The sequence below is a fragment of the Nicotiana tabacum genome, chromosome 8 (genome assembly GCF_000715075.1).
Source record: "Nicotiana tabacum cultivar K326 chromosome 8, ASM71507v2, whole genome shotgun sequence".
NCBI lineage: Eukaryota > Viridiplantae > Streptophyta > Magnoliopsida > Solanales > Solanaceae > Nicotiana > Nicotiana tabacum.
The window spans coordinates 156,906,849-156,920,368 of NC_134087.1; the positions used below are offsets into that span (position 1 = coordinate 156,906,849).

Here is a 13,520-nt window from a genome sequence, read left to right on the forward strand (position 1 = left end):
AAATTTATACTAATTTTCTATGTCTAAATTCATGTAAGATCACATATTTAACTCAAAAATAGGAAGAAATCACTTACCTAATGTTGCTTGGTGAAAATCCCTCCTTGAGCTCACCAAAATTGTCCAAGCCAATTGAAAGAAATGAAAGAAATTGGCCACAACTCGTGTTTAAAACAATCTGCCCAGGCTTCATCGAGTTGTACCTTGCGCTGTGCAGGTTGTACATCCTATTACCATTTTCCGTTGCTGTACACCTTTTGTTAAAACGCCCATAACCTCTTGTGAAAATATCTAAATGCCAAACAGTTTGAAGATTTAGAAACTAGACTCAAATATCTTTCATTTTATAAAACTAGACTCAAATATCTTTCATTTGATAGGTTGTGCACTATATAATGCTTTATATATTCCGAGATATGAGCTTCTAAAGTCGGCTCCATGCATCAGAAAATTCTGTCGAAACTGCTCTACCAGCCATCTTCAATCGATCATAACTTTATGATAAAATGTCCAAATCATAAATGGTTTAACTTTTTGGAAACTAAAATGCAAGGACAACAACTTTTATGTTTTGCAAATTTTCAGATTCCTTGTATATTTCGAGATATAAGCTTTTAAAGTAGCCTTCTAGATTGCACCATTGCTGTCCAAAACAGCAGCTGCAGCAGATTTTCAGCAGCTTCAAATTTCTGAAATCGATCTGTTAGCCTTCCGAAATCCACCCGAGATCCTCGGGACTTCAACCAATTATACAAACATGTCCCAAAATACAATACGAACTTAGCCAAGGCTTTAAATCACATCAAATAACGTCGAAATCATGAATCGTACTCCAATCCAAACTTTATGAACTTTGAAATTTCGAACTTCTACATTCGATGTCGAAACCCGTCAAATCACGTCCGATTGACCTCAACTTTTGCACACAAGTCATATTCGACATTACGGACCTGCTCCAACTTTTGAAATTGGAATCTGACCCCGATATCAAAAAGTCAAACTCTCGGTCAAACTTCTCTAAAACCTTCAAATTTCTATCTTTAGCCAAATGACTTCAAAATGACCTACGAACCTCCGAATTCACTTCCAATCACGCTCCCAACTCCAGAATCACCATACAGAGCTACTCCCAGACTCGGAATCCTGAACAGACACCGATAACACTGAAATACACTTCAACCCAAACTTATGAAATTTCTTCCAAAATGCTAACTTCCATGATAGGCGCCAAAACACTCTCGGGTCATCCAAAACCCGATCTGGGCATACGCTCAAGTCCGAAATCATCATACGAACCTATTGGAACCTTCAGATCCCGATTTCGAGGTCGTTTACTCTGAAATCCAATCTTAGTCATTTCTTTCAACTTAAAGCTTCCGAAATGAGAATTCCCTTTCCAAATCAACTCCGAATTCCCCGGAATTCAATTCCGACCATGTGTACAAGTCATAATACCTGAAGTGAAGCTGCTCGTGGCCCCAAACTGCTGAACGACGCGCTAGAGCTCAAAACGACCGGTCGGGTCATTACACTAAAACCCTCTTAAACTATCACGTTTTTGTCAGTTTCCTACTTAAACTATTCGGTGTCCTGAAAATACCTCTAAACTATATTTCCATTCATATGTAAACGAGCTCGTTGCTTACCCGGCATAATGTGTGTAATAGTTCGATTGGGAGCGCGTGTCAGCTGAAAAAAGCCACCAAAATGGCCCACCTGACAATATATAGTGGCTAATTAGCCTAACCCTCTTTCAACTATAATTTTTATAAATATTCTCTTTATTTTCTTTATATCTACCTTTCTTCCTCATTCATTGTTCTTCCTTATTTTTCACCTTCATTTGTTATTTTCACCCTCTTTTTCATCTTTTTCTTTTTGATTTTTTTCTTCAGTTCTCCATATGTTCCTTTTGAAAAAATTTCTCCCTCGCTTATTTCCTCTAAATTGATTTATTCTCTTTTTTGTTTTAGCCTTCTTTCATTTCATATGCATATTGTTGAAAAAACACTCATTTAAATCTTCTTATTAATCCAACATCTTGTAGATAATAAAGTTGAATCCCTTGAACTTTGTTTGTGTAATCTAGAATTAGAGAATATAGTCATTGGCTGTTTGGTTTTTTATTTGTGAAATTTTATTTTGTATAATTTTGTTTATGTAATATAAGATGATTTTTAATAAATACAACACAATATGCCTTCATTTTTTTGTTTATTATACTGCAAAGTAAATATAAACAAGAACTTATTCAAATGGAATCTAGGATAAAGCACAATCACAACCAAACTTAAAATTAACTTATTACATTAGATACTATTTTAGCTAAAACTCCTAGAATTATTCAGTCATCCGAGAGTAATACATCATGAATAAACTAAAAAAAAATCTAGTACGAACCATAAGTTAATATAGTTAAACGCACCTCTAAGAATTCAAATGGGGTTTTAATATATAGGACAATATAGTTCAGGGGGATTTTAGGTACTAGATAGTTTAAGTAGATAACTGACAAAAAAAATTATAGTTTAAGAAAGTTTAAGGCTGAGTTAAATAGCCACGTGTAGTGCCACATGGTGAGCGTGTACTAGACGCACCTGTAAGAATGGGACGAGAAGGTTTTAATATGAAAGACAATATAGTTCGGGGATCTTGGGGACATCGAATAGTTTAAGTAAAAAAATGACAAAACAATTTAGGGGATTTAGGTATTAACTCTACTTTAAGGGGTCGTTTGGTATGAGGTATAAGAAGGTATAAGGGTGGTATAAAAATTTAATACTACCTTAATACTCTGTTTGGTTAGCAAACCGGGATAACTTATTCCGGTGTTAATTTTAAAACTGGGATAACCTATACCTTATAGAAGGTGGAGTAACTAGCACCGGTATAACTTATATCTTCTTCTTAGAAATTATGCAATTGTCATTCTTAATACAACATATCAAACAATGAATAAACAACAATCCCAGCATAACTAATCCCAGCATAACTTATCACAATATAACTTATACCGGTATAAATCGTATTCCAACCAAAGACCCCTAAAGGATTGTTTTAGATCAAAATAAGGAATAAGTTTTGCCATTCTCTTACCAAAAATAAAAGGCCAAATACATATACAAACCATTAAACTTTGCCCAATTTTTTATTTTGGCACTTTAACTCAACCTTGTTCCATTTTTTCCCTCCAACCTCATTTCTTTTGTTCTACTTTGACACAAAAAAATTTCTTTCAGGTAAAAATATAGCGCGTGCAAATACCTAGCTGCTACCACCACCCCTCGTAAAAAAAATTTACTTTTTTTTTGTAATTTCAAATTATTATGTTTTTCGTTTTTTCTGCCCACATCCCAGGGAAAAAATATTTTTTTTAATATATTTTCAGTAATAACTACGGGTTCAACTGAACCCATAACTTTCGACGCGGAATAAAAATTTGTATGTAAAAATTCATTAAAATTGTAAAAAAAAAAATATAAACTCATAACTTTAAAAATATAATGGGTTCAATGTTAAAAATATTAAAATTGAATCCATAGGGTTTAAATTTTGGATTCGCCTCTACGTTGAGAGTGTGAAATTTGGCTTAAAAAATGGCTCTCACGCGCCTACAAGGGTGAGACAAATCACACATGGAATCTAGTCAGCTTTTGTGTTAAAGTGGAACAAAAGAAATGAGGCCGGAGGGCTAAAATGGAACAAGACTGAGTTAAAGTGCCAAAATGAAAAATTGGGCCCAATTTAATGGGTTGGCGAAAATAAAAATAAATATAAAATTATAGAGGCAGTGCTAACATGGAGAATGGCCAAAGAGTGAAAAGAAACAAAAGCAAAGAAAAGGAGAGAATCGGTGTCAAGAAAAAAATTGACGACTGGGCAAAGAGGAGCGGCCCATATTTACATCGGTCACCGTCAGATTCATCTTATTTAGTCGTTTCTCCTTGTTTATCTTATTCATCTGAATCTCTGCGCTCTTCTCTCTTAAGGTAAATCCCTTTTCTCCTTCTCATTTCTGCAATTCGCATTTTTATTTATTCGAATCCTGATGCCCTGACTTCTCTTCCTTTGTTAGATCTGTTCCCTATTATCATCCTATCGAATCAATGCTCCGATTATTTCTTAATTTCTGTGTTTTGTGATTTGGTTAATTTCTTGTCGTCGAAGAGGTTTCCAGTATAAATATGTTGTTGAACTCCATCGAGTTTATTGATCGGTTATTTTAGGAAATGCGGTTGCAACGTAAATTTTAAGTAATTGTAATTCCGAAAATGCTAGAAATGTGATGTCCAGGAATTTCACTTGAGCTCCCATCCTTTCTAATTTATACAAATTTAACAATTGCAAGCTGTCACTGTACTAATTTAACCCCAAAAGTTAGAAATTCTCCCCTTTAATCCTAAGATAGAATTGGTTGACAAATTGTTATGTGATTTGTCCTAGTCAAATTTCTTTTTTTCCTTGTCTTTTCTTTAAGGTTGGGTATTGTTAATTCTCTACATTTACACAATTAGTACCTAGTAAAGTGCCAGCATGCTGTAATCTAAAATCTATTTGATCATGTATGATTCTGAAATCTACATTGCGCTTTAAGGAAATTCTATTGTCATTTCTGCTCTTACCCGCATATAGAGATATCAATTTAATAGGATGGCTAGAGTGAAGAGTCTAAGCCAAATTTAACTTAGGCTCAAACCCTTATTTGGTGATTATATTAGCAGAAATTTAAATTGGATGTTAAGGGGATTTAGAGGGCTCAAAGCTCTTGGTCTGTATTCTTTTTTTTTTCTTCTTTTTTATTTGTTTGTTTGAGGGGTTATTGGTAGAATTAAGTTTATATTGACATGTATTTCTTGTCAGATATATAGCTCCAAATTGATCATTTTCAGAAACTCGCAACATATTACATTCAGATAGGACGATAACAGAGAATGGTCAAAGGGTTAGTTCACTTTGTTTGTTTGTTCATATTCTATAATTATTTCCTCGTGGCACAAATGACCGGTCAAGATGGTCTCCCACCCTTCCCAGCTCTGATTTTTTTGGGTTGACCAGATATGGAGCAAATTGAAGTAGGGATCATACCATGTTGCAGTGCCTAGACGGTATCAAGCATTTAGGTGCTTCTCTGTCGAAATGTTGTGATCTGGATAGGCAATCAACGGGCTTTGAAGATCCGGAGATCCTAGCACGAGAAACAGTTTGTATGCTATATGAAAGCTTTGTTAACATCTTAGTTTTGCAATTAGAACGTAAAAAGAAAGATGAACCAAAAACAATTTTTGTCTGGCTACAAGTGTGTCTTTATGATTGCGTCATATGTAGTCTGTATTTGCATCTTGAAAATTGTGTACTAAAAAAGGTAAAAACTTTCTTTATTTCAAAATTTGTTTTGTAGTTTTCTATGTCATATCTGTTGAATTCTTTAAAATGTTGGGACAAGGATTTGGAATATACAGAGTTGAGATATGCGCATCCTAATCTATTGGTTGTTTTATCGTATTGACTTTTCCACTAGAATAAATATGGTTTAACCTGTACACTCTTATTCTTGCTGCAGTTAGTGTCAGTGAGATTGAAGCTCTTTATGAGCTATTTAAGAAGATCAGCAGCGCAGTGGTTGATGATGGGCTGATCAACAAGGTTTGTGTTTCATCCTTTGTTAAGAATATAGCATTGGATATTCGCACTGGTGTGTTTGAGATATAGGTGTTCTAGCAGCATAACTCTTTTTGGGCTATTATGCATGAATAATCAGTCTTGATTCCAGCAAGGGTCTTTGGGTTTTAAAGTTATTACTAAATTGCAGGAAGAATTTCAATTGGCACTATTCAAGACGATCAAAAAGGAAAGCTTGTTTGCCGACAGGGTGCGTTCTTATTGCAAGCTACATTAATGTTTTCATTTTGACTTATCAAAAAAGTCTTTTCATTTTGAATTGGGGATTACAAATTTTGATAGAGCAAACATTTTTTTTTCATCTGATTGCAGGTCTTTGACTTATTTGACACAAAGCACAATGGAATCTTGGGGTTTGAGGAATTTGCTCGTGCCCTCTCTGTTTTCCATCCAAATGCTCCTATTGATGATAAGATTGAGTGTATGTGATATGCTTACATAATAAAAATAGTTTCAATTCTTAATAATCCTGCTTCTAATGGTATTGCTACTGTAGTTTCTTTTCAGCTATACGATCTCAAGCAACAAGGCTTCATTGAGAGGCAAGAGGTAAGTCTATCTTTCGTAAGGTGAAGTAATGAAGTACTGAACGTTCCTATATTGTTCTACTTTCTAAATGTCCAGTTTTTAGTTCAGTTGCTCTAGTTAGTGGTAACAAAGCATTCTTGGAAATCTTTTTTGTACTTTTAATTGCATTCCCCTGAAGTGCCTGACATAAGTAAAGTATGGTTCTTGTGCAGGTGAAGCAAATGGTGGTTGCTACCCTTGCTGAGTCTGGTATGAACCTATCAGATGAGGTCATTGAGAGCATAATTGATAAGGTGCTTCTTCAACCTAAATTTATATACTTTTAATGGTCTATCTTTCATTTGAAGGAGGAGAGATTCTCATGTTAACATGTACACGAATTCAATAGTGCTTTTGCTTTTTTGTTGTCTCCTTTGCTATCTATTTGTTATAGGTTAGTCCATTTGAATTTTGTCATTTTCAAGGATGATTCTTGGTTACTTAGACCTACAGGGAAAAGAAGCACCCACCAATCCCCTGATGTTTCTTTAAGGATGATGTTTTGATCATGGGCCTATTGGGAGGAGAAGCACCCGAATTCCTAGTTAGAGCCGACCGAAGGCTGAAGCCAATGAAACATGTGCGTTAGCCCCCAAAATTTTGGGTCCCCAATAGACTTATAAGTCATAGGTTTGATTTTCTTTTATAAGATATTGAGTATTTCAAAGTAAAAAAGTATAATTTCTTTATTAAAAAAAGGAAAGGTAGCTTCTAGCTTTGTGATTTGTGATTGATGTGACTATTTGAGCAAAAATTGAAAAATGAGAATCACCCCCCTAAATTCTTACGTGTGATTTAAACAACTTTTTGGGTTATCTACATTTTGACAAGTGACAACAACATTAGTAGGTTACCTACATTATTCTTCTCTTTTTATATTTATCATAAGAAAATGTGTAATACACTTTTAAACCCCTTTCTTGGTTTCGCCAAGAGACCAGGACTTTTTTTTCTTAATTTTCTCATAAAAAAAACATGTACTACACTTTTATACTCTCTTCTTGGTTTTTTCGAGCGACCAAGTCTTCAATAAGCTATTATGCTGTCAAAACTATAGTACTATTGTTTTATCAAATACAAGAGCGGAAGAGTTTAGCGTTGCGGTAGCGGTAGCGGAAGCAAAACAAATATGCAGAAGAACATTAACAAAGAGTAAAAGATAGAGTGAATTTGAATTACACGGGTTAGAATTACACTAACTCAAATATTTAACCTAACTTGAATGCTTGTTATCACTAACGATCATTCAAACCCAAAAAAGTCGTGGTAGAATCGAAGACAATCAGATAAAGAATATAAACAATCCCAACAAATATAAAAGAACCTGTTAATTAATATTCCAAACAAATTCAATCCAGAGAAAGAAATGAAAAAGGAAGGAGAAGAGATGAGCTCAAATAAAAGGTCCTTACCCTAAAGATTCAAGTTGAAGTTCAAAAGAATCATGGTATCAATCCCTACACTTATATTCATCAGTATATATTGCCTTTTTAAGTATTTATTATAATTTAAATATGTCAACTAGAATATATGAATATGGTTATACAAAACTCAAAAAAGAAGAAAAGAAGAATTGAAACTTTAACACAGTCCTTAAAGCCTAAAGGAACTCCTGATAAATTATTAAATCAGAAAATATGGGAAAATATTATTTGGATGAACTAGTCACTAATTTAGTCGAGTGAGATAATAATAAAATCTAAGTAGAAGAAAAAGTTAGTGAGAAATCTGATTACGTCCTAGAGAAAACCAAGAACTTCTACTGGAATTAAATAATTGCATTCCTAGAACCATAGATTTTCCAACTTTCTCAACAACAAAAAAGATAACCTTTGATTTTCCAATGAGTAATAATTCTAGGATTATGTAATTCCTAAACATTGAGATTTGCCAAAGAATTTCTTAATTCTAGGAAATGCAATTATTTTAATTCATCTATAAGTTCTTGTTTTTCTTTGAGAATCGATATCAGAATTCTTAGTAACTTCTTCTTCTTAGATTTTATCATCATCTAATTCAAATAGATTAGTAAACTTGCTCATCTAAAGAACGTTCTCCCATATTTTTTTATTTGATTTTTTTGTTGTTTGCTAAAAAGTTATCAAGACCACCTTTTTGGGATTATATCAAAGTTTCACTTATTCCTTTTTGGGGTTTTTTTTGAATAACCAGATTCATTTTTTTTAGTTGACATATTTTAATTCTAATAAATAATCAAAACGGTAAGATATACTTATGAAATAGAAATAGCAAATTTTAGATTAACAGAATCTGACTTAAGAAGTTGATAATTTGATATTAAAATAACATTTTGCTGCGTCAATATACTTGCTGTAATGTTGGAAACTTGATAAAAAACAAAAAAGGATACGCAATATACTTTATTCAATGGTACTCTTCAACTCTTGTCTTTTATAGAACAATAGTATTCTTGTTTTTGACAAAACAATATAGCTGATGGAAGACTTGGATTCTTAAAAAAAACAAGAAAGGGGGTATAAAGGTGTAGTATACATTTTCTAATGAGAAAGATAAAAAAGAAGAGTTGGACTCTAGGAGAAACCAAGAAAATGAGTTTAAAAGTGTATTGTATGTTTCTTTTACTAATGAGGAAGGTAAAATAGAGAAGAATAATGTACACCAGAATGTAAATAACCCAAAAAGTTGCTTACATTCACATGTAAAGGGTGTAGAGGAATGATTCTTATTCCCCAATATTTACCCAAACAGTCATATCAATCACGATAGCAAAGCTTATCTTTCCTTTGTAATAAATTGTACTGCTTTGAAAGACTCAATATGTTACTAAAAGCAAAATTAATATAAGCCTATTATTGGGGCCCCCAAAATTTTGGGGCCTAAAGCACATGCTTTATTAAATAAAGCATCAGCTAACCCTGAGTGATAGTAAACAAGCTAGTGAAGATAGTAAAGATTGGAGAAATTTTAAGCTAAGCTCAAAGTTCATGAAACAATAAATGAGCATATTACTAATATGATTGAATTAATTGAGTTAGATATAGATCCCACAAAATAGTAATATGATTGAACGAATGGAGTTAGATATAAATTGCACAAAAATAAAACAATTAAACTTCAAATAAAATATATGATGTTTCTATAATTTAAAGTTCAAGATCTCTCATTAAAATTTGGTTTAGGCCACCAATTTTATTGAGGCGCCCCTATTCCTAGTGCCTGACATAATATGGCAAGGTATTTCTTAAGAGCTAATTATTTTTTATGGTTTTGATAAATAGTTGATGGATAACTGATATAAGAGTTCTGGTGTAGTTGCTTGAAGCTTTTAGGTCTCATAATTATACATTCTTAGGGGCAATTTTGTAACTTCTAGTTTGGATTTATACAACAATTACACTACTTCTATGCCTTAGTAAATGATGGAACATCTCCTTGGCTCATAAGGTATTTCTTAAGATGCGTGATACTAGAGAGAAGTCTACCTTGTCTTTAAAAATCTTTAAGTTACAGCATTTTTCAATACATCTCCTCCACTCTCTGACAACAGCCTTACACGATAACTCAAATGCAAATAATAGATTACATGGTAATGTAACTTATGTAAGTCAAACTCTATCATTTGCTGTTGCAACATGGAGAGGAAAGCTTTATTACAAGCCAGAGAGGCATTTGGTGTTATCTGTATTTGTAGACCAGAAAAAAGAAGTCAAAGGCAGGGGAAGTAGTTACAGTTCTTGGGGAATGGCAGTGGGTGATTGGTGGGTGTCCCAATTTCACCAGGTTTACCCTAGAAAAACCAAAACAGTTAAGCCTAATGTTATCAATGAGGGATACTCTAGTTTTACAATTATGCTGGTAGACGTACTTTTATGGAGGTAATTAGACATGGTTTAAAGGAACAAACGGTGGTAGAACATCGATAGTCTATAGATCCTTGTTCTCAAATATCGGATGAACCTACAAAAACATCAAGCAAAGTGTGCTAAGAGGGTGCTATCTGACCAGTGCTCCATCTCATTGGAATGTAGAGACTGGATTAAGTGCAAGTCATATTTCAAGTTTGAGAACATGTGGATATGTGCAGAGGCTTGTAGAGGAATGGTAGGATTTTTACTGTTCTAATCGTAATGCGACATTCATAACCGTACCTTTGATCTCTAAGAAGAATCTCTAAGAAGAACTTAGCTGTACGACTAAGAAACTTCAGACCCTTAAGTCTCTTAGGAATTGTGTATAAGATCATTACAAATGTGTTCAATGCGAGATTAGAAGCAGTAATTGATAATGAAAATGCTTTTGTACAATGAAGAAAGATCATGGATGCTTTTTGGTTGCAAATGAAAGCTCGAACACTAGATAAAGACAAGGAGGCAAGAACACTATGTGAACCAGATTTGAATATTTTAATCTGTCATTTTTGCTTACTGTTTGAAACTATGAGATTTGTGAGAAAATGAATCAAGTGGATGGAAAGTAGTATCTCATCTGTCCGATTCTCTAGCTTAAAAAACTTATTTTTTTGTTTTGTTATTGGAAATGGAAGATTAAACAGAGCTGTCTCGGCCGATATACATAAAGACTTCACAGATTTGTTCTACTAGCCCTTTGAGGCAATATCCACTGCATGTTAATCTAGTAATAATTTGTCTTTTTCCAGTTAATGAAATGAATATGGAGTAACATACGTTCTTTGGCAGAAAATTTTAAGGTCCCAAGTGGAACTATTGCATATCTGGGAGGCCCTTAGGGCAAAACACAGAAAATCAGTACTCTGGCAGAATATGGTATAGAAATGTGAAAAGAGGCTGGTCGCCTATAAAAAGCGATACTTATCAACAGGCAGTAGACGAGCTCTTATTGATAGTGTGCTTGATGTGATCCTCGCATGTCTTTACACCCAATCTCTGCAAATATGGTAAAGCAACTAGACAAATTAAGAAAAGACGAGGGCAACTCAGAAAGGCACTGACTATACCTAGCAAATTGTCTCATAGTAATGTTGCCTTAAAGATGGGGTTGTTCGGGGGATAAAAATTTGAAGCTGCATAGCATGAGGCTTCTCGTAAAATGGCTATGTAGATTTAACACTGAAAAAGAAGTAATATGGAGGAGTAATTATACCAAAAACAGAATGGAAAAACACAATCGAGCTAATAGCAAGGTCCCATGGAATATCATTCCAGAGGTACAGAAGCAGTAACCGAGAGGAAGTCTTTAAAACTGTATAAATGATTGTTAGGAATTAGGATGGAGGGAAAACGGTGAATAGACCCATCGATAGATCAGATTTATCTGAAGCAAACTTTTCCTGATTTGCACAGCACTGTACTGAATCAAGAGACAGTTGCAGACAAACGAATGAGCGGACGCTAAACTCTAGGAGAAATTTTTGAATGGGAGAGAAGAAGAGCACAATTGCTGGAAATGGAGGAGTCACGAACTTGACAGAAAGATTATTGATGTAAAAAATATTTTTCTATGGAAGGTGAATAAATATGCATGACACATGTTAAAACTTGTCAAAACAGGTCCAATCCACCAGTCACCTATTTGTACACTTGAATTATGCCTGGGAAATGTGGTTGTGTTCCTGAATGTACTTTGGGTGTAACTTGTGACAAGAGGATGCTGTGAATACTTGGCACGGCTAGATAGTAAAAGAGCAGCTTAGATACATTTGGAACACTTCCCTTTGTCATTATAGAGAGACATAAACAGTAGGTGCCTTGAGAATATATAAACATGCTTGTCTTGTGCAAAGTGAGAGTTTTACACATGGTGCAATTCAAATATAAAAATGATTTTTATATATTTTTGGTGCTCTTCTTGAGTTCCTTAAGATCTAAGCGAATCAAGGTCCTTTTCCTGTACATTTTTTTTATAACGGAGAAATCCCCGAGGGCTAGCAGCATACGATTTGAGACTTGGTGGATAATGGGCATGCCCCTCTATCTTTCTCTATTAAATACTAGGCTTTTGTTTGCGGCAGGGCCTAAAGCCGTGACATGCGCTTAACCCACACATCATGTGCGGCGTTCTTACCACTAGACCAAAGCCCCGAGGCTCTACACATGGAGCAATTCAGATATGAACATGATGTAAATATATTTTGTGCACTAAAAGGATGTAAATATTTTCTGTAAATATTAGCATCCTCTTGGTCCAGATCTATTAATCATTTTTCCATTAAAAAAAAAAAAAAAAAAAAGAAGGGTTGGAAACCATCTAGATTTAATTTTTCAAGTACACTTGATACTAATAGTGAATTTGTAGAACTGGATCTTTACCAACAAATTCCATGTGCAGTAAAAGTAGTTTAGGATCATCAAGGATATCTGTGTTTGGGAATTGCTCATTTATTTGACTGGTATTTCTGTCCATGGCCAAATTAGATATATGCAAATGGATCTGGATTTCGTCATGTTTCTAGTTCATTCTTCTCCCCCTGCCCCCTCTTTTATCCCGTGGTAGAGTTTCTCTTGAATTCTACTGTTTCTTCTTTGTCAGACTTTTGAAGAAGCCGATACTAAACATGACGGAAAGATTGATAAGGAGGAATGGAGAAGTTTGGTCTTGCAACATCCTTCACTTTTGAAGAATATGACTCTCCAATATCTCAAGTGAGTGGCATATTGGATCTTGACATTACTCCACTAATTATCATGTTTTCAATTTGTGATATTGTCCATATTATGCTCATGGCATCGATTGGCTCAAAAATCTTCCTCGTTTAAACAGGGACATTACGACTACATTCCCGAGCTTTGTCTTTCATTCCAGAGTTGAGGATACCTGATTTGAGATGGACAGGCAGAAGTTGCTTAGGGAAGTGCTTTTGCTACATTTTTTTTTCTTCTGCCTTATGGGGAATTGCAACTGGCCAGTTTATGGATGTTGGGATAGTGTGTTTCGCTCTTCTTCTTTTCCCGTTTCATATGTCAAGATTTTCATGATTTGTTATTCTTTTTGAGTGTAGTGGTTCCATATTTTGTGGCCTAGTGATAGACGTTGGGTTCCCATTCAGTTATGCTGTGTGTATGCACGTAATTGGTGAATTGTGCACGCCAGTTTTGGTAAGATTATGTTTAGGGTCATGCAGCTATTTAATACATGCAAAGCAATCAAGTAATCGCCCAATTAGTATTGTGAAATTACTCAATGGCATATAGCTTAAATTTAGGCTACGAGATCACTTAACTAGTGTTAGGCAACTATGCGATTTATATGTTGTAGTTAGGCAAGCAGCTTGACATTTATCTATTCATTTTTTTGGTGCATCCATTGCTTTGATT

At 34.3% G+C, this 13,520-nt stretch overlaps 1 protein-coding gene across 2 annotated transcripts; it reads left to right on the forward strand.

Annotated features, from left to right (window-relative positions):
* Nucleotides 1-3,794: 3,794 nt before the first annotated feature.
* LOC107790626 (calcineurin B-like protein 3) lies at nt 3,795-13,319 on the forward strand. 2 transcript variants are annotated; one of them, XM_016612581.2, is made up of 10 exons: nt 3,795-3,989; nt 4,861-4,942; nt 5,056-5,204; nt 5,561-5,643; nt 5,810-5,869; nt 5,992-6,100; nt 6,176-6,228; nt 6,420-6,500; nt 12,736-12,848; nt 12,967-13,319. In XM_016612581.2, exons 3-10 carry the CDS (start codon nt 5,087-5,089, stop codon nt 13,022-13,024), a joined length of 675 nt encoding a protein of 224 aa, XP_016468067.1. In that variant the 5' UTR covers nt 3,795-3,989; nt 4,861-4,942; nt 5,056-5,086; the 3' UTR covers nt 13,025-13,319. The 2 variants fall into 2 exon arrangements, with proteins under 2 accessions (XP_016468067.1, XP_016468068.1); XM_016612582.2 differs by lacking the exon at nt 12,967-13,319 and having other exon boundaries at nt 3,797-3,989; nt 11,550-12,755.
* Nucleotides 13,320-13,520: the final 201 nt, after the last annotated feature.